This window comes from Saccopteryx bilineata, chromosome 1, assembly GCF_036850765.1.
Source record: "Saccopteryx bilineata isolate mSacBil1 chromosome 1, mSacBil1_pri_phased_curated, whole genome shotgun sequence".
NCBI lineage: Eukaryota > Metazoa > Chordata > Mammalia > Chiroptera > Emballonuridae > Saccopteryx > Saccopteryx bilineata.
Window position 1 is genome coordinate 306,314,557 of NC_089490.1, and position 24,189 is coordinate 306,338,745.

At 44.0% G+C, this 24,189-nt stretch overlaps 1 protein-coding gene across 4 annotated transcripts; it reads right to left on the reverse strand.

Annotated features, from left to right (window-relative positions):
- Positions 1 to 2,336: 2,336 nt before the first annotated feature.
- On the reverse strand, positions 2,337 to 24,184 carry IFT46 (intraflagellar transport 46). Of its 4 annotated transcripts, none has more exons than XM_066246142.1 (12): positions 23,964 to 24,184; positions 23,153 to 23,241; positions 19,160 to 19,239; positions 15,938 to 16,074; positions 10,368 to 10,442; positions 10,116 to 10,209; positions 9,245 to 9,373; positions 8,251 to 8,372; positions 7,825 to 7,891; positions 4,709 to 4,769; positions 4,327 to 4,412; positions 2,337 to 3,155 (listed from the first exon to the last, which is right to left on the reverse strand). In XM_066246142.1, the coding sequence occupies exons 3-12, from the start codon at positions 19,202 to 19,204 to the stop codon at positions 2,997 to 2,999; spliced, it is 975 nt and encodes a 324-aa protein (XP_066102239.1). In that variant the 5' UTR covers positions 19,205 to 19,239; positions 23,153 to 23,241; positions 23,964 to 24,184; the 3' UTR covers positions 2,337 to 2,996. The 4 variants fall into 4 exon arrangements, with proteins under 4 accessions (XP_066102239.1, XP_066102238.1, XP_066102237.1 ...); XM_066246141.1 differs by having other exon boundaries at positions 23,145 to 23,241; XM_066246140.1 differs by having other exon boundaries at positions 23,095 to 23,241.
- Positions 24,185 to 24,189: the final 5 nt, after the last annotated feature.

The following is a 24,189-nucleotide window of genomic DNA, read 5'->3' on the forward strand; positions in this document are numbered from 1 at the left end:
TTGATGCTTTCTGCTCCTCCCTTTTTTTTCTCTCTCTCTCTCTCTCTCTCTCTCTCTCTTTCTCTCTCTCCTCTCTAAAATGAATAAAGTTTTAAAAAAACACACACACACAAAAAAAACCCAAGCATAATGTGAACATGATAGTTGAAGTCTAAAAAACAAGCACATACAAGAATCAATGAATGCACAGCTAAGTGGAACAAGTCGATGTTTCTCTCTCTCCCTCCCTCTTTCTAAAATGATTTTTTTCTATTTTTTTATTTAGAAATTAAATTTAATGGGCTGACATTGATCAATTTAGAGTACACAGCCTGACCTGTGGTAGCGCAGTAGATAAAGCATCAATCTGGAATGCTGAGGCTGCCAGTTCAAATCCCTGGGCTTACCTGGTCAAGGCACATACAACTACTACAAGTAGATGCTTCCTGCTTCTCCCTTCTCTCTCTCTCTCCCCACTCCTTCCAAAAATCAATAAATAAAATCTAAGAAAACAAAAACAGTACACAGGTTTCAGGTAAACATTTATATAGCGTTTGAACTGTTGTGTGCCCATCACCCAAAGTCAAATCATTTTCCGTCACTGTGTATTTGTCCCTCTTTGTTCCTCTCCCCCGGTAACCACTTCACTTTTATCTATGTCCATGAATCTGTTTTATATCCCACCTGTGTGTGAAATCATATATTTCTTAGATTTTTCTGATTTACGTATTTCACTTAGTATAATGTTCCCAAGGATCACCTATGTTGTAAATGTCACTACAGTCGTCCCTCGCCATATCGCGGTTCACTTCCCGCAGTCTCACTGTATCGCAAAATTTTTAATTGTATATATTAAATTTGCATTGTGGACTTTTTTTGCTATATCATGGGATTTTACATAGGTTTGAGAATGTAGAAAGTGTTTAAGAGCATAGGAAGTATTTATAAGAGTGTGGGAAAGGTTGATAGCAGTGTGGGAAAGGTTTTTAAGAGTGTGGAGAGGGTTTATAAAGCCTTAAAATATATATAAATAATAAAATAAATATAAGGTCACTACTTTGTGGATTTTTGCCTATTGTAGGGGGTTCTGGAACCTAACGCCTGCGATAGACGAGGTACCACTGTATGTCATTTCTTATGGCCGAGTAGTACTCCATTGTATTTATGTATCACGTCTCCTTTATCCAGTCCTCTATCAAGGGGCACTTTGGTTGTTTCCATGTCTTGGCCATAGTGAATAATGATGTGATATGAACATAGGGGTGTACATGCCTTTGTATACTAATGTTTTTGAGTTTTTTCTAAAATGAAATTTTAAAAATATCACCTAAAAAATGATTCCCCTTCTGTCTACATGTTTACTGTGTATATATATATATATATATATATATATATATATATATATATATATATATTAGGCTGACAGTTGAGCACTTTAATGCAATCTTCCCCTCCAATCAGTTCATTCCCCACATCAGTACTTGGCTCCATTACCCATTCAGTTCTTCAAGCCCCCAAATTTGGGAGTCATCCTTGATGTCTTTCCCTTCATCCCCCACATCCAATCTATCACCAAGTTTAGTTCTACCTCTACTGGTTATTTATGTGCTGTCTCTCAGCCCCACACCCCCTCTTTTATATTCTATACTGCTGGATTTTCCAGATTTCCTGTCAGCTGTTCATTTCTGCCAATGGGAGAAGACAGAAGGAAGCAGCAGCCATTGCTTTCTGCTTGCTGCAGCAGTGGGGATGAGGTCTGCACAACAGCTGTGCCTCCATGTGGCACCTGCTCAGCCATTCAAGACCTCTATGGCCCCCCTTCCCCTTCTAGCACCTGCAGGGGACACTACTCTTTAACCTTTCATTTCTTCAGCACCCTCCGTTCTGTTTTGTTTCTTCAGACCTTCCAAAACTTTTGTAACCAATTTCCCATATTTAACACCTTTTGTTAGAAATCTCTAGCATGGTTTCCAACTTCCAACTTATTTCCCACATCTATCCACCTCTACTACTACCGCACCCCCAAGGGTCAATGGTCTCTTGACTGGGTCTCGGCAATTGCTCGGCTTCCTGAGCAGACAGCCAGGCAGGTGTGGAGCCAGATCGGCAGGCAGCCCATAAAGTAGACAACATTCACTGCTGAGAGAGCCCCAGAAAAGTAAGTTCTGGAAGAGAAATTCCAATCCACTGCCAACCTCAGAAGAATGGTGTTTGATTTTAGTTCACAAAGTTGATTTGCTTGGGTTGTCATTCACTTAATGCTGTTGCAGATGAGGAACTACACCACATTCCTCATCTCTGCCTCATGCTCAGTCTGCCTTTTCTCTTTCATGTTATAGAACAGCAGGAAAGCCAGAAAGACAAGAGAATTTTATTTGTAAAGTCTTTGGCAACTAAAGAATGAAAGAAAAAAGAGCCCTGGCCATGGCTCCATGGGTTACAGCATCAGCCCAAAGCACAGAGGCTGCCGGTTTGATCCCTGGTCAGAGCACATACAGGAACGGGTCGATGTTCCTGTCTCGCTCTCTCTCCCTTCCTCTCTGGCTAAAATCAAGCAATAAATAAGAAACTCAATTAAAAAAAAAGAAAGAAAAAGGAAAATAGAATGAAAGAAAATAATTTCATTGCTATCTCAAAAAGAACATCTTTTGAACTTTCCTCCTAGCCTGAGCATCCTGGGATCCCAGAAATTCCATTTTGTTTTTGTTTTTGAGAGAGGCAGGGAAACAGACAGAATATCAAGCTGCTCTTGTATGTGCCCTGACTGGGAAATCGAACCAGCAACCTCCGCACTCTGGGATGATACTCCAACTGAGCTATCCGGCAATCCCAGAAATTTCTATTCATCTAATTCAAATCCCCAAAGTAATAGAGAGACATAATTCCCAAGGGAAGGAAATCTCAGACAGAAGCCATTTAACAAATGTGCAGTGCCCTCTGGCAGCGAGGGTAGTAGGACATACACTGTCCCTGAGTCAAGCTGGGTGCGGGCAAGGACACCAGGTGGCTGAAGACAATCACCCCTCAGCTGGGGTAGAGGAGCCAGCTGAGCCTTGAAACAAAGCAGCCTGGGAAGTGCTTCTGGTGAAGGTTAATGTCTCTGCATCTCCAGCCTGGGAGGTAGAGTTGGACGGAGGGGTGAATGCTTTCTTGCCTTCAGCTAGAGCCTTAAAATGCTGCAAGGAAAGAGAGGAGGGAACATGGCAAGAACCAAATTTTTACAACTTTGAAGCTCCAATTTTCTCCCAATTCTACTTTCAAAACAATTTCTCCCAACTCTTTGAAAAACAGCTAGAAATCTGCCCTACCTACGACAAAAATAAACCCTTTTTCCCTTTCTTCCTGTTCCCATTCATTAGGCCACCTGAGTCTCCTGAAGAATGAGGGGTCTTCTGTAGATCTTTGCCTAGCCTCTTCCAAAGCCCACCACATCTCCTCTACTTCCACTTCTTTAAAAGCCCACCCCTGCCTGCTTTGTAGTCTCTTAATTATGGACAGGGTAATGGTAACTCCAGGCAAAGACAAACATCTTCCATTGTCACAGGACACAGGACACAGTCACAGCTGAACCAAAATAGTGGAGACTGCAGCAATCTTTACTACAACTTACCCTATTTCCCCATGTATGAGACGCACCTTAATTTTGGGGCCCAAAATTTGAAAAAAATGTATTACATGAAGTTACTGAATTCAAGTTTTTTTTGTTTTTTTATTTCTGAAGCTGGAAACGGGAGAGACAGTCAGACAGACTCCCGCATGCGCCCGACCGGGATCCACCCGGCACGCCCACCAGGGGCGATGCTCTGCCCACCAGGGGGTGATGCTCTGCCCCTCCAGGGCATCGCTCTGCCAAGACCAGAGCCACTCCAAGTGCCTGGGGCAGAGGCCAAGGAGCCATCCCCAGCGCCCGGGCCATCCTTGCTCCAATGGAGCCCTGGCTGCGGGAGGGGAAGAGAGAGACAGAGAGGAAGGGGGGGTGGAGAAGCAAATGGGCGCCTCTCCTATGTGCCCTGGCCGGGAATCGAACCCGGGTCCCCCCGCACGCCAGGCCGACACTCGACTGCTGAGCCAACCGGCCAGGGCCTAATTCAAGTTTTATTCATCATAAAACTCATACAACTCCTCATCACTGTCAAAACTCCCATCCATTAGCTTGTCCTCATCTGTGTCTAGTGATGAATCACTGTCTTCAACAAGTGCAAAAATGAGCACGAAAAACAGGGAAATGCAAGTAAAAAAACTACACTGTATAAGACACACCCAGTTTTTAGACCCCAAATTTTTTGAAAAATGGCGCATCTTATACATGGGGAAATATAGTAAGTCAATCTCTAATGCTAGACTTACCTGTGAGTTCTTGAATTCTGAGTAGAGGGAAAACAGCAGATGGAGTGACTGAATCCGACTCTTGTAGATAGGAATGTCTAAGATGGCTGAAATTAAGAATTCTCATAAGCAGAACCAAATAAAAGTCCAGGACTTATGGGGCATTTCTAGGAGAGCAGCCAATCTCCTCCCAGATGGGACGTGTTACTGTGGCTTTGAGAGTTAAACCCCAGCAGATAAGTCTTATAAGCCCAAACACTTTCTTTGAGTGCTGCCAATAGCACACATGGCTTAGAGTGAAGGCTTTAGCTCAGGATGCTCTCTTCCTAGGGTAAACAGGATTTTTCAAAAGTCCTGTGTGTTTATACAGAGATGGGGACAAGGAAGGGGTGGAAAAGCTTACCACATATCTTGTCAATGTACTCTGCCAGGCTACAATCAATCTCTGCTGTGGGCAGGCTCACCTAGGAGGGGCAACGGACATATCAAGGTCAAAAGGCTGAACTCACTCTCTCTCTCTCTCTCTCTCTGAAGAAAAAAGAGCTCCTAGCATAAATCATATGCATTATGGGCTAAAAGGCATTCCTCCAAAATCTATACGTTGCAGTCTTAACCCCTAGTCAGAGGCAAATTTAACAGCAGGCACACCAGGCGTGCGCCCTGGGTCCCGACTTCTGAAGGGTCCTGAAAAAACCCAGCTTTACACTTTTTTCTAATGTAAGGAGCCCAATATTTTCTTCTGCACCCAGGGCTGCCTCAACCAACCTTGATCCGCCTCTGCCCCTAGTACCTCAGAACATGACTGTATTTGGAGATAGAATCTTTTTTTTTTTTTTTTTTGCAATAGAGATGAGAAGCATCAACTCGTAGTTGTTCACTGATTGCTTTCTTTTTTTTTATTTTTATTTTTTATTTATTTTTTACAGAGACAGAGAGTGAGTCAGAGAGAGGGATAGACAGGGACAGACAGGAACGGAGAGAGATGAGAAGCATCAATCATTAGTTTTTCATTGCGCGTTGCAACACCTTAGTTGTTCATTGATTGCTCTCTCACATGTGCCTTGACCGCGGGCCTTCAGCAGACCGAGTAACCCCTTGCTGGAGCCAGTGACCCTGGGTTCAAGCTGGTGGGTATTTTCTTTTTTATTTTTTTTTATTTTTTATTTATTTTTATTTTTTATTCATTTTAGAAAGGAGAGAGAGAGGGAGAGAGAGAGAAGGGGGGAGGAGCAGGAAGCATCAACTCCCATATGTGCCTTGACCAGGCAAGCCCAGGGTTTCGAACCGGCGACCTCAAGCTGGTGGGTATTTTCCTCAAACCAGATGAGCCTGCACTCAAGCTGGCGACCTCGGGGTTCCGAACCTGGGTCCTTCCGCATCCCAGTCCGATGCTCTATCCACTGCGCCACCGCCTGGTCAGGCTGATTGCTTTCTTATATATGCCTTGACCAGGGGGCTCCAGCCGAGCCAGTGACCCCTTGCTCAAGTCAGCAACCTTTGGGCTCAAGCCAGCAACCATGGGGTCATGTCTCCGATCCCATGCTGAAGCCAGTGACCCCGCACTCAAGCCAGCGACCTTGGGGTTTTGAACTTGGGTCCTCAGCCTCCCAGGCCAACACTCTATCCACTGTGCTACTGCCTGGTCAGGCTATTATCAGACTTTCTTTTTTTTTTTTAGACTTTCAATTTCTAAAAAAATGCAAGTTAAAATCCTGAAATGGCATTACACTCACATAGTAAAGTGGGTAGGACTACAGTGTTATCAGATTGAATCCTCCTATCTAGGAACATGGCTCAGCTCCTCATTCATTCAGATCTTGTGTCTGCCCTTCATTAATGTTTTATCATTTGTTTTCAAATAAATATTACCAATTTCTTTTTTTTTTTTTTTGTGAGACAGAGAGAGGGACAGATAGGGATGGGCAGACAGACAGGAAGGGAGAGAGATGAGAAGCATCAGTTCTTCGTTGTGGCTCCTTAGTTTCCTTAGTTGTTCACTGACTGCTTTCTCATATATGCCTTGACTAGGGGGATACAGCAGAGCGAGTGACCCTTTGCTCAAGCCAGCAACCTTGGGCTCAAGCCAGTGACCATGTACTTCAAGCCAGTGACCTTTGGGCTCAAGCCAGCAAACATAGGGTCATGTTTATGATCCTACGCTCAAGCCAGCGACCCCTTGCTCAAGCCAGATGAGCCCATGCTCAAGCCGGTGACCTCGGGGTTTCAAACCTGGGTCTTCTGTGTCCTAGTCTGACACTGTGCCACTGCCTGGTCAGGCAAATCTTACCAATTTCTTATTAAATGTATTCCTGTATTTTTTCTAATTTAATTTTTAGAGAAAGATGAGAGAGAGAGAGAGAGAGAGAGAGAGAGAGAGAGAAGGGGGAAGGAGCAGGAAGCATCAACTCCCAGATGTGCCTTGACCAGGCAAGCCCAGGGTTTTGAACCGGCGACTTCAGCATTCCAGGTCAATACTCCTGTATTTTTTAAATCTGGGGTATTATGATTAGGACATCAGCTTCTTAGAATAGCATAAATATCACTATGGAAAAAGGCATGCCTAACATAATAATACAGGAAATATATATACATGTTCCTCAAAAGGTAAGTGTTACAGTGTTCATAGAAATATTATCACAATGTTGTAGTAATATTATATTTATAATAACCCAAAACTCGAATACACCCAAATGGCTACCATAGAATAGATAAATTGTCACATATTCAAACAACTTGATATCATGCAGTAAGGGGAAAAAATGTGCAACAGTGTATGAAACAATGTAGATAAATCTTCATATGGATGCAAAATACAGATGAGTAAAAGAAATAGGGCACAAAAGAGCTCTCTTACCTTTAGGTAAAATGCAAAATAGGCAAACCTGATCTATGCTATTAGAAATCAGGATAGTGGTGACTGGTCTGTAGTGGCACAGTGGACAGAGCATTGACCTGGAATGCTGGGGTTCAAAACCCCAGGCTGGCCCAGTCAAGGCACCTAGAAGCAACTAGTATGAGTTAATGCTTCTTGCTCCTCTCCCCCCTTTCCTCTCTCTCTTCTCTCTCTAAGTCAATAAATACATTTATAAAGAAATCGGAATCATGGTTATGTTGGGACATGGAAGTAAGAGAGGGCTTCTTAGGATGCTAGCAATGTTCTGTTTTTGATCTAATGTGTTGATTCACACAGAGGTGTTCAACTGGTGAAAATTAATTAACACGTGTACATTTCTGATTGAGTATTATCCTCCAATCAATAATTTAATAATGGCCCTGGTCAGATAGCCCAGTTGGTTAGTGTCATCCTGATGCGCAGAGGTTGCTGCTTTGATCCCCGGGCAGGGCACATAAAGAAACAGATAGATGTTTCTGTCTGTCTGTCTGTCTCTCTCTCTCCCTTCCTCTTTCCCAAAAATCAATAATAAAAATTACGTTAATAATGATAATATAAGAAGAAAGAAAACACTGGGCCCAAGTGTGAATGCTGTACTTTCTTAGCTCCTGCTACCTTCTACTCACCTTGCCCAGAAGCTCTTCAAACTCTGGGGGCCATTCCTGCATCAGTGTGTCAATATCAGGCATGGGCCTAAAAGTGTGGACATACTGTAAGTATAAACAAGCAACAGATGACATCAACAATCTCTGGATCAGGACATTTAGGATGAAGGGAGGTTCTCAATCTGGCACGTGAGGGTTTCAGGAGAACACAGACTGGGCAAACGGAACTTGTCCAGGGCCTGGGTTTAGAGAAGTTGGCTGAGCAGCAATACCAGATAAGGGACAGTCTTTACGATTGCAATCTCAGCCAACAGCTGTCAGGACCCACAGGACCTCATGTTGATCAAACACGTCCACAGCCTTTGGGCCCTCTTCTTAGACGCAATGGGTGCACAGGCAGTGAAAGTTACCCTGAGTCACAATGGTGGAGAATGTGACATTTCTTACCTGGTATAGTGTACAGTTGCAGGGGGCTTAGAACGATGTAGCTCAGAGATGCTCTCGATCCATGTGTCAATGGCTTTGGGATTCTTTTCTGCGTCTTCCAGGCTCTTGACTTTCATGTGTTGCTGGAAAAACAAGGGGAAGGCCTGATGGGTGGCACTGAAGCAGCTCTGTTTGTACAGTGACTTATCACAGCTGCTACTTCATATACAAAGCAGCTGATGAAAGGGGAAGCCTGACAGCAGCCCAATGAAGAATATATGGAACACTGATAAAATTTTCCAGTCATAGGAAAGGGGCAGGTTGGTAAGACAGAACTGACCATAGTAAGATACCTGCTGGGGTGGCTAAAATTAAAAAGACAGCAGTAACATGTGCTGGTAAGGACATGGAAAAAACAGCACTCTCATTCAGTACTGGTGGGAACGTAAAACAGCTTGGCCACTTTGGAAAACAGTTTGGCATTTCCTCAAAACATGAAAAAGTTACCATATGGTCCAGTAATCCCACTCTTAGATGTAAATATATAACAGAAATAACAATACAAGTCCATGCAAAAACTTGTCCATGTTCATGGCAGCATAATTAATAAAAGTGCAAACAACTGACAAATGGATAAACAAAACATGGTCTGTCCACACAATGGAGTACTGTATATTCAGCCACTAAAAAGAATGAAGGAGCTTCCAGGGTTAGGAGCAGGGAGAAATGAGGAGTGGTTACTAATGGGTACAAGGTTTCTTTGGAATGATAAAAATGTTCTTAGATGCTAATGGTTCTACAATTCCATGAATATACTAAAGATCACTGAATTGTATGATTTAAAACAGTGAGTTTTATGGTAGGTAAATTTTATCTCAATGAAACTTTGTTATTTAAAAGGCTGTCCTGAAAGCATGGGCACCCCTTTTAGCAGGCAGTCAGTCCACTGGGCAAAGACCAGCAAGGCTTCCAATCCGGCCCTCCAGCTGGGGCCCATGTAAGGCTGGTGTCTTACTGTGATGTTGTGCTGTTTGGAGTTCTCCATTAACCAGAGTGAGAGCACCGTAGGGTCTGACTGCTTTGTAGAAGGCTCATCTAATACCAACAGGCCAAGGTTGTCAGGCTTTCCATCAGGACGTGGGACCTAGTTAAGAGAAAACAGAAAAAAATGAAAAGGACATAAAAAGGCCACACATCTTGTTTCCAATAAACTGAAGAGGAAGAACACTTCTGGTTCATCATGATTATTATTAGTATTAAAAAGTCTGCCTATATATCATACTGTACTAAAACCCTATCTAGAAAACATGTATAAATGATCTATAGGACCTTAAACATAAAGCTGAAGTCATAGATGATTAGGTGGCAAATACATGACAAATTTTTAACATATAATGAGGTAATTAAGTATTACCTAATAGCAACGACTATAGTCATTTTCTAACAAAATGAAGCCTGACCAGGCAGTGGTGCAGTGGATAGAGCATCAGACTATGACACGGAAGACCCCGAGGTTGCCAGCTTGAGCACGGGCTCATCTGGTTTGAGCAAGGCTCACCAGCTTGAACCCAAGGTCGCTGGCTTGAGCAAGGGGTTACTCGGTCTGCTGTAGCCCCTAGTCAAGGCACATATGAGAAAGCAATCAATGAACAATTAAGGTGCTGCAATGAAGAACTGATGTTTCTCACCTCTCTCCCTGTCTGTCCCTATCTGTCCCTCTCTCTGTCTCTGTCACACACACACAAAAAAAGGAACTCTAACAAAATGAAGAATGTATATATATCAAGGTAGCTAACACTTTTCAAGAAAATTAGTGGAACTGGGAGAGTTATAGAGGGGTCAGAAGAAACACCTATGGACCATTTTTAGGATGGTCTGAACCATACCTTTAAGAATGCATCAATATCCCCAACAGCTGGGATAAAACCAGGAATGAAAGGTTTCAGTTTGTGATCGAGGTCAATCAACTGAGGTGTATACCTAGAAAATATTGCCAAGGGAAGATGGAAAGACAGAAACTTACTTTACTATTCAGGTTAAAAAAAAAACTAAAGAGAATGGATGGCCTTGTTTTCAACTAGAGGTAGGAAAGGATAAGGTGGGGCCTGGGGGTTTAGGGTAAGAAGTCTAATACTCACCTACTTATATATTGGAAGAGTTCTTTAACCTCAGCAGAAACTGGCAAATGCTTATAATCTACAGGATCGTAGGCTCTGGGGAAAAAAAACAACATGATGCAAGGTGGCCAGAGATGAATGGATGTTGATGGGCCCTGGTTCAGCCCGTGTTACTACAATCACAGGGCACACAACTCTGAAGCTAGCTGCTGCTCCACCCACCTCTGCCTTTCCTGGGTGGTTCATAAGGCAACTTTAAAATGTATTAAAGTTAGCTCTCAGATATCTCGGATAATAAAGTAGAACAGAGCTGCAGAAAATCCAAAACGTAATTTTTAAAATTCTTAGAATATGGCAGAAATTTTCTCTTTTTTTGAATGAAAGGGGTGAAGAGAAAAGATGGGATGAGATTTTAATTTGACAAAAAAAGTTTGCCCCAAGAGAAAAAGGAATTTTTGCAAAGATGTTTTTCAGTGTCATTTATAGAAGTAAAAAATTAGAAACAAAATATCTAATATTTGAATAATGCTTAGATATGTTTAAGTTGAATATTGTATAGTTACTAAAAAATACTCGTACTATATATACAGTAAAAAAATAAAAATAAAAATAGAACATACGAAGCCTGACTAGACAGTGATGCAGTGGATAGAGCGTTGACCTGGGATGCTGAGGACCCAGGTTCAAAACCCCGACCCAGGTCACCAGCTTGGCTGCAGGTTCATCTGGTTTTAGTGCCAGCCTCCAGACACCAGCTTGAGCATGCGATCACTGACATGATCCCAAGGTCACTGGCTCACTGGACTGGCTCACGGTCCTCCTGCCCCACCCCGCCCCACCCTGTCAAGGCACATATGAGAAGCAATCAATGAACAACTAAAGCAGCGGTTCTCAACCTGTGGGTCGCGACCTACAGGTTGAGAACCGCTGAACTAAAGTAACGCAACTATGCGTTGATCCTTCTCATTTCTCTCTTTTCTTGGTTCTGTTTCTCTCAGCAAAAAATAAATAAAAATATAATAGAACACATTAATTATAATTAAGTAAAATGTACATTGACAAAGCATGTAAATGACCTTGAAAGTTATTAATAAGGTTGTTCTGGGAAGAGTTGTTTAATAAAAAATTAAGTAGGTTAACCTGACCAGGCAGTGGCGCAGTGAATAGAGTGTCGGACTGGGATGCGGAAGACCCAGGTTCGAGACCCCAAGGTCGCCAGCTTGAGCATGGGCTCATCTGGTTTGAGCAAAAGTTCACCAGCTTGGACCCAAGGTCGCTGGCTCAAGCAAGGGGTTACTCGGTCTGCTGAAGGTCTGTGGTCAAGGCACATATGAGAAAGCAATCAATGAACTAAGGTGTCGCAACGAAAAACTAATGATTGATGCTTCTCATCTCTCTGTTCCTATCTATCCCTTTCTCTGACTCTCTCTCTGTCTCTGTAAAAAAAAATTAAAATAAAAAAAATTAAGTAGATTAATAACTTAAAGTTTACATTTCCCCTATTATATATAATTTATGATCACGAAGTAAATTGGGAAGCATGAAAAGTCAGTCTGGTATGAAACATTTTCCTCATTTGCTTAGTGTCTACTTGCATACAGGTAAAGAATCCAAAGGTAAGTATTTTTATTTTTATTCAACTAATTTAATAAATGATGCATGTACATGACATAAAATAAAAGGTACAAAATGCATACCTCAGGCCCTGGCAGGGTGGCTTAGTGGATAAAGTGTTGTCTCTCAGCACACCGAGGTCATGGGTTCAATCCATGGTTGGGGCACATATGAAAAGCAATCAATGAGTGCACAACTAAATGGAACTAAGTGGAATAACTAGTTGATGCTTCTCTCTCTCTTCCTTCCCCTTTCTCTCTTTTTCTCCCTATCAATGGAAAAATTTTAAAAATATATACAATGAAAAGTTATGTCTCCCTTCTATCCTGTCCCCTTGCCACCAAGTTCCCCTCCCAAAAGTAATCACTATTATTAGTTTCTACTGTATCCTATAGATAGGCTATGTAATACTTGTTTTGAACACATGATAACAAAGCATAAACACTTCTATACCTTTTAAAAAAGTATTTCTTGGAGACTGTTATTTATCAGTGCAAAGAGTGCTGCCTCATTCTTTATTTTTTTTTTTTAATTTTTATTTATTTATTTTAGAGAGGAGGGGGGAGATAGAGAGAGAGAAGGGGGAGGAGCAGGAAGCATCAACTCCCATATGTGCCTTGACCAGGCTAGCCAGGGTTTTGAACTTGTAACCTCAATGTTTCCAGGTTGACACTTTATCCACTGCGCCACCACAGGTCAGGCTTTTTTTTTTTTTTTTTTTTTTTTTTTTACAGAGACAGAGAGAGTCAGAGAGAGGGATAGACAGGGACAAACAGACAGGAACAGAGAGATGAGAAGCATCAATCATTAGTTTTTCGTTGCTCATTGAAACACCTTAATTGTTCATTGATTGCTTTCTCATCTGTGCCTTGACCGCGGGCCTTCAGCAGACTGAGTAGCCCCTTGCTCGAGCCAGCGACCTTGGGCTCAAGCTGGTAAGCTTTTGCTCAAACCAGATGAGCCCTCGCTCAAGCTGGTGACCTTGGGGTCTCGAACCTGGGTCTTCCGCATCCCAGTCTGACGCTCTATCCACTGTGCCACTGCCCGGTCAGGTTGCCTCATTCTTTTCAATGGCTAGATAGAATTCTACTGAATGGTTACATTGTCACTTAACCAGCAATTATATTTTAAATGGGTCCTAGAATCCACTTTAAAACCTATAGGGCCCTGGCAGGGTAGCTCAGTTGGTTGGAGTGTTGTCCTAATACACCAAGGTTTGAGGGTTCGATCCCTGAGTCAGGGCACATACAAGAATCAACCAATGAATGCAGGATGAGTGAAACAAGAAATTGATGTTTCTCTCTATCTAAAATCAGTATGTAAAGAATTTTTTTAATTATAAAAAAGAAACTTATAGCCTGACCAGGTGGTGGCGCAGTGGATGGAGCGTTGGACTGGGATGCGGAAGGATCCAGGTTCGAGACCCCAAGGTCACCAGCTTGAGTGCAGGCTCATCTGGTTTGAGCAAGGAGCTCACTGGCTTGGACCCAAGCTCGCTGGCTCCAGCAAGGGGTTACTCGGTCTGCTGAAGGCCCACGGTGAGAAAGCAATCAATGAACAACTAGGAAGTCGCAACACGCAACGAGAAACTGATGATTGATGCTTCTCATCTCTCTCCGTTCCTGTCTGTCTGTCCCTGTCTATCTCTGCCTCTGTAAAAAAAAAAAAAAAAAAAAAAGAAACCTATAGGAGTGGGCCATGACTAATCTAACACTAATCTAACACCAAGGTTTGGAACAGGGTGAGAGGTTTTTATTCTTTCCCAACCTAACTTTTTAAAATTATTTATTTATTTATTTTTGTGTGTGTATTTTTCTGAAGTTGGAAACTGGGAGGCAGTCAGACTCCCGCAAGCGCCCGACCAGGATCCACCCGGCATGCCCACCAGGGGGCGATGCTCTGCCCATCTGGGGCGTTGCCCTGTTGCAACCAGGGCCACTCTAGCGCCTGGGGCAGAGGCCATGGAGCCATCTTCAGCACCTGGGCCAACTTTGCTCCAAAAGAGCCTTGGCTGCAGGAGGGGAAGAGAGAGAGACAGAGAGGAAGGAGAGGGGGAGGAGTGGAGAAGCAGATGGGTGCTTCTCCTGTGTGCCCTGGCCGGGAACCGAACCCAGGACTCCTACACGCCAGGCCGATGCTCTACCACTGAGCCAACCGGCCTGGGCTTATTTTTTTATTTTTTTACAGAGACAGAGAGAGGGATAGGGACAGACAGGAACAGAGAGAGATGAGAAGCATCAATCATCAGTTTTTCATTGCGACACCTTAGTTGTTCATTGATTTGCTTTCTCATATGTGCCTTGACCGTGGGCCTTCAGCAGACCAAATAACCCCTTGCTCAAGCCAGTGACCTTGGGTCCAAGCTGGTGAGCTTTTTTGCTCAAACCAGATGAGCCTGCGCTCAAGCTGGCGACCTCGGGGTCTCAAATCTGGGTCCTCCACATCCCAGTCCAATGCTCTGTCCACTGCGCCACCACCTGGTCAGGCTAGTTATTATTTTTTTTGTGTGTGTGACAGAGATAGAGACAGAGAGAGGGACAGATAGAGACAGACAGGAAGTGAGAGAGATGAGAAGCATCAATTGTTCATTGCAGCAAGTTGTTCATTGATTGCTTTCTCATATGTGCCTTGATCAGGGGGCTACAGCAGACCGAGTGGCCCCTTGCTCAAGCCAGCGACCTTGGGCTCAAGCTGATTTGTTGTTCCACTTATTTATGCATTCATTGGTTGATTGTTGGATGTGCCCTGACTGGAGATCAAACCCACAATCCTGGCTGTCAGGGTGATGCTCTAACCAACTGAGTAACTGGGCAAGGACCCAGGATAAGAGGTTTTTTCTTAAGAATCATTCAGAAGAACTTGCTTCAATGTGGGGCTCCTGAAGTACCTATGCTCTGCTTGTTGAAAAAGGGTATGAGCTTGAACTTGTCTACTCCTGTGCATGTATGCTCTCCATGCTAAACAGAAATGCTTTGCTATGTACATACATTTATCTTCTTTTCCTCACAATGTGAACTCCCTGAAGTCAGGGACCATCTTTTACTAAGCAAAACCTCATGAACCCTGAGCCCACGAATGTTTCAGACAGTGCATGTGACATCATGGGGCTCAATGAGCCAGAAAAGAATGAAAACTCATTATGTTGAGTTTCTGAGACATCTGAAAATCTGAAATAGACATAGAAAAAGATACTAGAATTTCACTTTTATTTTTGGGGGGGAACAGAGACAGAGCGAGTCAGAGAAAGGGACAGAGACAGACAGGCAGCAAGAAGGGAGAGAGATGAGAATCATCAATTCTTCCTTGCGGCACCTTAGTTGTTCATTGATTACTTTCTCATATGTGCCTTGGTCGGAGGGCTACAGCAGACTGAGTGACCCCTTGCTCGAGCCAGCGACCTTGGGCTGAAGCTGGTGAGCCTTGCTCAAACCAGATGAGCCCGCGCTCAAGCTGGCGACCTTGGGGTCTCAAACCTGGGTCTTCCACATCCCAGTCCGATGCTCTAATCACTGAGCCACCACCTGGTCAGGCTGGAATTTCATTTTTTTTTCCTTTTTTTCTTTTTCTGAAGCTGGAAACGGGGAGAGACAGTCAGACAGACTCCTGCATGCACCCGACGGGGATCCACTCAGCACGCCCACCAGGGGGCGATGCTCTGCCCCTCCGGGGTGTCGCTCTGCCGCAACCAGAGCCACTCTAGCGCCTGGGGCAGAGGCCAAGGAGCCATCCCCAGCGCCCGGGCCATCTTTGCTCCAATGGAGCCTCGGCTGTGGGAGGGGAAGAGAGAGACAGAGAGGAAGGGGGGGGGGTGGAGAAGCAAATGGGCGCTTCTCCTATGTGCCCTGGCCGGGAATCGAACCCGGGTCCCCCGCACGCCAGGCCGACGCTCTACCACTGAGCCAACTGGCCAGGGCCTGGAATTTCACTTTTAACTGATGTCCTCTTAGCCCATGTTTTGAAGGGGGTGCTTTCCTCACCCTTCCAGAGGAGCTCCGTGCTCTTCATCATCATCATCATCTTCATCAGAATCAGTATCAGATGAGTCATCCTCATCCTCATCCTCGTCATTTTCACTAAAGCCCTGTTGAGGTGTCAGCTGCGAGGTCTTCTTCTCCTGAAATAAGGCAAGGTAGGCACAGAAAGACCCACATAAAGAAAAATTTAGTGTCCCTCTGCCCAGCTTTCTCTGGGCGCTCTAACCATTACCTTCCCAGCTGGCACCGCCTCACCAGAGAGAAGACAGCATTCCCCAGAAGTGCCTGAGAACCATCTTCTGCTTCTGCTTACTACAAACTGCGTCCCCACTCTCTTTAACCAAATTCTGTTTCCCTGCTTGAGGTCTGGGAATAAATTTTACCATATATATCTGTTTCACCTATTACTTAGGAGATCCTGAGATCTCGGCACAAACTATCTGGGAGTTCAACTGTAAAACTTTTTGAGAAACTCTAGGAACTTTTTTTTCTTTTCTTTTCTTTTCTTTTTTTTTTTTTTTTTAAAGATTTTATTTATTCATTATAGAGAGAGGAGAGAGAGAGAGAGAGAGAGAGAGAGAAGGGGGGAGGAGCAGAAAGCATCAACTCCCATATGTGCCTTGACCAGGCAAGCCCAGGGTTTTGAACCGGCAACCTCAGTTTCCAGGTTGACACTTTATCCACTGCGCCACCACAGGTCAGGCTTCTTTTCTTTTCTTTCTGAAGCTGGAAACAGGGAGAGACAGTCAGACAGACTCCCGCATGCGCCCGACCGGGATCCACCCGGCACGCCCACCATGGGGCGACGCTCTGCCCACCAGGGGGCGATGCTCTGCCCATCCTGGGCTTCGCCATGTTGCGACCAGAGCCACTCTAGCGCCTGAGGCAGAGGCCACAGAGCCATCCCCAGCGCCCGGCCATCTTTGCTCCAATGGAGCCTTGGCTGCGGGAGGGGAAGAGAGAGACAGAGAGGAAAGCACTGCGGAGGTGTGGAGAAGCAAATGGGCGCTTCTCCTGTGTGCCCTGGCCGGGAATCGAACCCGGGTCCTCCACACGCTAGGCCGACGCTCTACCGCTGAGCCAACCAGCCAGGGCGTCTTAATTTTTTTAAATGCAGATTCTCAGTCCTCATCCAGAACTACTGAATTAGAGACTTAAAGGTAAATGCCTGGAAATTTATATTTTTAGCAAACACTCCAAGTAATTATCTTAATAAGCAAGTCTGGAATTATTATTTTAAGCATTTGCTAATTGTCAACACTTGTAGTACTGCCAATACTTTGTGAACAAGACCTTGATTTTGAAGTCTTAAGTGCTGGCCCTAATCAGTTAGCTCAGTCAGAGCGTCATCCTGTGACACCAAGGTTGTGAGTTTGATCCCCAATCAAGGCACATACAGAAAGCGACCAATGATGCACAGCTAGTCTGACTAGTGGTGGCACAGTGGATAGAGTGTCAACCTGAACACTGAGGCCCCAGGTTCAAAACCCTGAGGTCAAGGGCTTGAGCGCAGGGTCACTGGCTTGAGCGTGGGATCACTGACATAATCCTAAATTTGCTGGCTTGAGCCCAAGCTTGCTGGCTTAAGCAGCAAGGGGTCACTGGCTCAGCTGAAGCCCCCCACCCCACCATCAAGGCACGTATGAGAAGCAGTCAATGGACAACTAAAGTGAAGCAATTATAAATTATGCTTTTCACTCTCTCCTCCCCCCTCTCAAAATTAACCCCCCCAAAAAGTACACAACTAATTGGAACACAATGAATGCTTTCCCCCCTTTCTCTCCGTCTCTCTGAAATCAATCAAAAAATAAAATTAAGTGCCCTAGTTCATTCTTATGATCAAAAAAGTTTGCAAAAAAAAAAAAGTAAAGTTTGCAAAACACTGGCATACATTATATTAAATTACTCACCAAGCCTGACCTGTGGTGGCGCAGTGGATCAAGCATTGACCTGGAAGGCTGAGGTCACTGGTTTGAAACCCTGGGCTTGCCTGGTCAAGGCACATATGGGAGTTGATGCTTCCTGTTCCTCCCACCTTCTCTCTCTCTTTCTCCCTCTCTCTTTCTCTCTCTGTATGTGTATGTGTGTGTGTGCGTGTGTGTCTCCTCTCTGAAATGAATAAATAAAATAAAAATTAAAAAAAAATTTTTAAAAACCAACTTCATGGGTTTTAAATTAAAAAAAAAAATACTCACCAAAAAGTCAACTGTAATAGCAGCCTTTATTCCTGAAGGAGAGTCAAAATCTTAAGGCTCTTGGCCCTGGCCGGTTGGCTCAGCGGTAGAGCGTCGGCCTGGCGTGCGGGGAACCCAGGTTCGATTCCCGGCCAGGGCACATAGGAGAAGAGCCCATTTGCTTCTCCACCCCCCCCCTTCCTCTCTGTCTCTCTCTTCCCCTCCCGCAGCGAGGCTCCTTGGAGCAAAGATGGCCCGGGCACTGGGGATGGCTCCTTGGCCTCTGCCCCAGGTGCTAGAGTGGCTCTGGTCGCGGCAGAGCGACGCCCCGGAGGGGCAGAGCGTCGTCCCCTGGTGAGCAGAGCGTCGCCCCTGGTGGGCGTGCCGGGTGGATCCCGCTGGGGCGCATGCGGGAGTCTGTCTGACTGTCTCTCCCCGTTTCCAGCTTCAGAAAAATACAAAAAATAAAAATAAAAAAAAATCTTAAGGCTCTTTCTTCCCGATTCTCAAAGGTACCCTACCACTGGAGGTCAATATTCAAGAAATGTTCACTAATGGCCCTGGCCGTTTGGCTCAGTGGTAGAGCGTCGGCCTGGCGTGCAGAAGTCCCAGGTTCGATTCCCAGCCAGGGCACACAGGAGAAGCGCCCATCTGCTTCTCCACCCCTCCCCCTCTCCTTCCTCTCTGTCTCTCTCTTCCCCTCCCACAGCCGAGGCTCCATTGGAGCAAAGATGGCCCGGGCGCTGGGGATGGCTCCTTGGCCTCTGCCCCAGACGCTAGAATGGCTCTGGTCGCAATAGAGCGACGCCCCAGAGGGGCAGAGCATCACCCCCTGGTGGGTAGAGCGTCGCCCCCTGGTGAGCGTGCCGGGTGGATCCCAGTCGGGCGCATGCGGGAGTCTGTCTGACTGTCTCTCCCCATTTCCAGCTTCAGAAAAATACAAAAAAAAAAAAAAAAAAAAAAGAAATGTTCACTACTGAACTGGTGTCTTCTCTAGCTACTAAAAATATCAAAGCAGAAATTCCACAAGAAGCTGTGAGTTCTACTGTACCTTGTTATTTTCCTCTTCATACTCATCAGTGCTGTTATCAGCCATAGTCTTGTTGGGAAGATGGGCAGAATAAGGAAATCCTTAGGAGAAAAGTTTTCCCTTTAGGTTATTGTTAAAATGATTTTTAGACATTTTTAGTTCATAAAATTTTATAATTTGACCATTTTATGGAACATGGTTTACATGAACATCTAGCTAAAGGACAAAAGATTAAACTCTGGTCATGGCTCTGTTGATTCAATTCAACATGTATTTACTAAGCATCACTGCACTTAAGCATTGGGTAGGGCATTACACTAATTACCTGCTGTTAAATAAATAGTATAAAATCTGCCCTTAGGTTACACATTGGTGAAATGAGATTGGTAATTAATAAATGAAAAGAGTGCTGGATTTATAGTCAGAATACTGGGTTTGAAGGACAGCTCTATCACTTGGACCGAATGACTTAACTTCTCTAAGTCTCAGTATTCCCACATCTAAATGAGGTCATTAATACTTCTCACTCAGGACTGTTGTAAAGATCAAATGAAAAAAACATAGGTGAAAGAAACTGACCCAGCTCCTATCAAATTATAGTCACAAATATAAATCTGAATCAGTGCCCACAGAGCAATAAAAATATTCTAAACAATTAACCTAAAATATTCATAATCAGATGTCAGATATTAACTGGCATACTGTATTTCTAAATCAAATAAATGGCAATGAAACACCATTTTCTAGCCTACAAAATTGCTCAAAATCAAAATAAATGATCATATTCACAGCTGCCAAGATTAAAATCATGGTCAAGACAAAAACCTGGGTGTCTAGGCATATATATATATATAAAAATATATATCCCCACAAAATTAAAAGCGTTGACTCAAGCCTGACCAGGTGGTGGCGCAGTGGATAAAGCATGGACCTGGGATGCTGAGGTCCCAGGTTCAAAACCCCAAAGTTGCTGGCTTGAGCACGAGCTCACCAGCTTGAGCATAGGATCATCAACATGATCCCAGGTTGCTGGCTTGAGCAAGGGGCCATTGACTAGGCTTGAGCCCCTCAGTCAAGGCACATCTTAAAAGCAATCAAAGAACAACTAAAGTGACACAACTACTAGTTGATGCCTCTCATCTCTCTCCCTTTGTCTCTTTGAAAAAAATAAAAAGGCATTGATTCAAACAGGTACTTACTTATATACCAATATTCAATGCAGCATACTAACAATAGCAACCAAAAGATGTAAATAACACAACTGTCCAACAACAAATGATAAACAAAATGTGGTTATATAGAAATAGAAAATTATTCAGCCATAAAAAAGAAGGAAATTCTGCATGACTGGTGGTGGTGCAGTGGATAAGGCGTCAACCTGGAATGCCAAAGTCACCAGCTTGAAACCCCAAGGTCTCCAGCTCTGAGCACGGGACCATCAGATTGAAAGCAGGGTTGCTAGCTTGACTGGAGGACTGTGCTTATAATTCCAAAGGTTGTCAGCTTGAGACCAAAGGTCACTGGTGTGAAAAGCCCAAGGTCACTGGCTTGAGCAAGGGGAAGCTGGCTCAACTTGAGCCCAAGGTCCTATCCCTGGTCAAGGCACATATGAGGAGCAATCAATCCACAATTAAAGTGAATGCAGCCTGACCCGTGGTGGCGCAGTGGATAAAGCGTCGACCTGGAAATGCTGAGGTCGCTGGTTCGAAACCCTGGGCTTGCCTGGTCAAGGCACATATGGGAGTTGATGCTTCCAGCTCCTCCCCCCTTCTCTCTTTCCTCTCTCTCTCTCTCTCTCTCTCTCTCTCTCTCTCCTCTCTAAAATGAATAAATAAAATAAAATAAAAACTAAAAAAAAAAGTGAATGCAACTATGAGTTGATGCTTCTCAGTCTCTCTCCTCCTTCTCTCTCCCTTCCTGTCTCTTGTTGAAAGAAAGAAAGAAAAAGAGAGAGAGAGAGGGAGGGAGGGAAGGAGGGAGAAAAGAAAGAAAAGAAGGCAATTCTAACACATGCTACAGCATGGATGAACCTTGAAACCGTCATGCTAAGTGAAATAAGCCAGATGCAAAAAGACAGGTATTATGTGATAACACTTATGTGCTATCTAGAATAGGCAAATTCATAGAGACAAAGTAGAACAGAGGCTACAAGGAGCTGGGAGGTAGAGGGGGATGAGGAGTTTTTATTTAATGGGTACAGTTTCTGTTCAGGATGATGAAAAAGTTCTGGAGGCAGAAAGTAGATAGTTACACAACAATATGAATTTATTTAATGCCACTGAATTATACACTTAAAAAGAGTTGAAATGTCACCCCATTAAAAAAATAAAATTATAATAATAATAAAAAAAGAGTTGAAATGATAAATTTTATGTTAGGTATATTTACCACAACAAACAAGCAAACAACCCTGAAGGTCAACCTTGATTGCTAACTCAAGAGCCCAATCCATCCATCAGAACGTCTTAGTGATTTTCTTTCTATTCACAACTTCCTCACCATATCCTAGCCACTATCACCTCAACTCAGCCATTGCAACAGTCCTTCCAACGGTTTCCTACTTGCATCTTTCAACCCATTTCACATATATCAGCAGCAGAACCTCTAAAACCCTGTTTATTAGGCCTCCTGCCTACCTCTGCCTACCTCCTGTTTGCCTACTCTGATATCATTCTCTCCTACTATATGTGCTGGTGGTCTCTTTCAAGTCCTCAAACTAACTCAAGTTCTTTCTAGCATCAGGGCCTTTCCACATTTCACTTACTATTCCCCCGTTTTTTAATTTAATTTAATTTAATTTTTTTATTTTTTATTTTTTTGCATGTGAAAGAGATAGAGATAGAAAGACAGGGACAGATAGACCAGAAAAGAGAGAGATGAGAAGCATCAACTCATAGTTGCGGCGCCTTAATTGTTCATTGAGTGCTTTCTCATATGTGCCTTGACCAGGGGACTCCAGCCAAGACAGTGACCCCTTGCTCAAGCCAGCGACCATGGGGTCCTGTATATGATCCCCATGCTTAACCTGGTGACCCCAGGGTTTCGAACCTGGGCTCAGCATCCCAGGCTAACACTCTATCCACTATACCACCACCTGGTCAGACATTGTTACATTTTTCTGGCCTACTTTTCCTCAATGTCTGGATCTGTCCCAACTTTCTGTCTCAAATGTTACCTCCTTAGGTCATCCCTGACCACCTTATCAATAGTAGATCCCATGCCTCACCATCATTTTCCATAAACATCAAACTCTTTACCTCCATCAATGCACTTACCACATTTGTAATTACATTTGTTTATTGATTTGTCATGTCTCTCATGACTACAAGCATCAGGATGGCAGGGTCAGTGTATTTTTTAATACCTGTATGTGCAGTGCCAAGCAGAATGCTGACACATAGTATGTATTAAAAAACCGCATTGTTGAATAAATGATGGTGTCAGGTCCTCTTAAGATATTTCACTGAATATTTGTGGCAGCACAGTGGATAAAGCATTGACCTGGAACGCTGAGGTCGCCAGTTCGAAACCCTGGGTTGCCTGGTCAAGGCAATATGGGAGTTGATGCTTCCTGCTCCTCCCCTTTCTCATTCTCTCTCCGCCCTCTCCAAAAATGAATAAATAAATTTTAAAAATATACATATTTCATTGAGATTGCAGATTAAGGGCAGGTAATTGAAGTATCTTCAAAAGTGAGCAAAACAGTTTTAGCAAGTTAGAACAACAACAAAAACCTTGTATTCCCTACAGATTGTGAGCAGAGAAGTATCATGAAGTAAATGATGGTTAGAAACACTGATCAGGTTGGAGGGAGACCCTGAAATCTGGGTGGCTGTCTTTTCTTTTTAATTAGTTAGAAACAGAAAGAATGGCCAGTGAAGTAACTTGATTCTGAAAGTGAACATTCACTATTATAAAATAGGAATTTCTCGGAGACAATCATGAATTCATCCTACTCTTTGTTCTGAGAAACATTTTTCTTCTTTCCTCTTCATTCCTCTCTTACCACTGCACCTTGGGGTTGGAGTATAAATACTGGCAACCTCTTCAGAGTCGTTAATCTCTAGACGCTCATCGTATGTCTGATTTTCAACAATCTCGGTCTAAGCAAAAGGAGACATGATTATAGAGTTCATAACATGTGGCATTAAGCACTCGGTGGAGAGGTGTGATTCCAAACCAGCTCTTCCTCACCCAAGACCCCAGTTTTACATGAAACTTTGGCCTCCATTCAAACTTTCCTTAAAGCTTTTTGGCCCCACGTCAATTAGTTAAGCCAATCTGCTGTAGCCCTTATACAGGAACCACTGCCAGGCTGGCAGAGGAAGGAGGGAACCGTGCAAGGAAACAACAGCTAACTTCTGCATCAGCTCCCCAAAGCTGTTAAGATACACCCGCAGGGGCATAACAGCGTTCATTTGCAGACTGCGGCTCTCTCCAAGGCTGTGGTATCTCAGGGGAGGCTGTAGAGACTCTAGAAAGAGATCTGCCTCTGGAGTCACCTCGCTTACCAGAAGGGAGGGGAAACTCCAGTCTCTCAGCCCCATCCAATAATCCTGAAAGCATCACCCCATCTCACCCCAACCCCCATTTTGCAGGTCAGATCCCCCTTAAGTTTCTTGGGGAGTAAAAAAAGCAAAGTGTTAACAAAAAAAAAAAAAAGAAAGAAAGAAAGAGATAGATTGGTTGTGGCATGAAGGGAAGAAAGAACAGTTGTCATGGAGACGAGAACAGAACAGATAGGGCGGTGACTGAAGAGTCCACTTAAATTCCTCTTGGGACGGAGAAAAACAGCTCTCCTTCTGATAGGACCAGTACACATTACCTGCAGCCCCTCAGAATCCGTCGTTCTATATGGAAAGAACCCCGGCCTACGGCTGGGGTCTTACTCCAAGTTCCCGGCTGGACCACTTTAGGGATTCTACTCGGGGCAATCGGCCTGTTGTCAGTCGTTAGGAAAAATAAATAAATAAATCTTTAAAATCGCGGGACTTGCTTTCATTCTCGTGAGACCTCACTCGCGCGTCACGTCTTTCCAGCGAAGGCTCCAA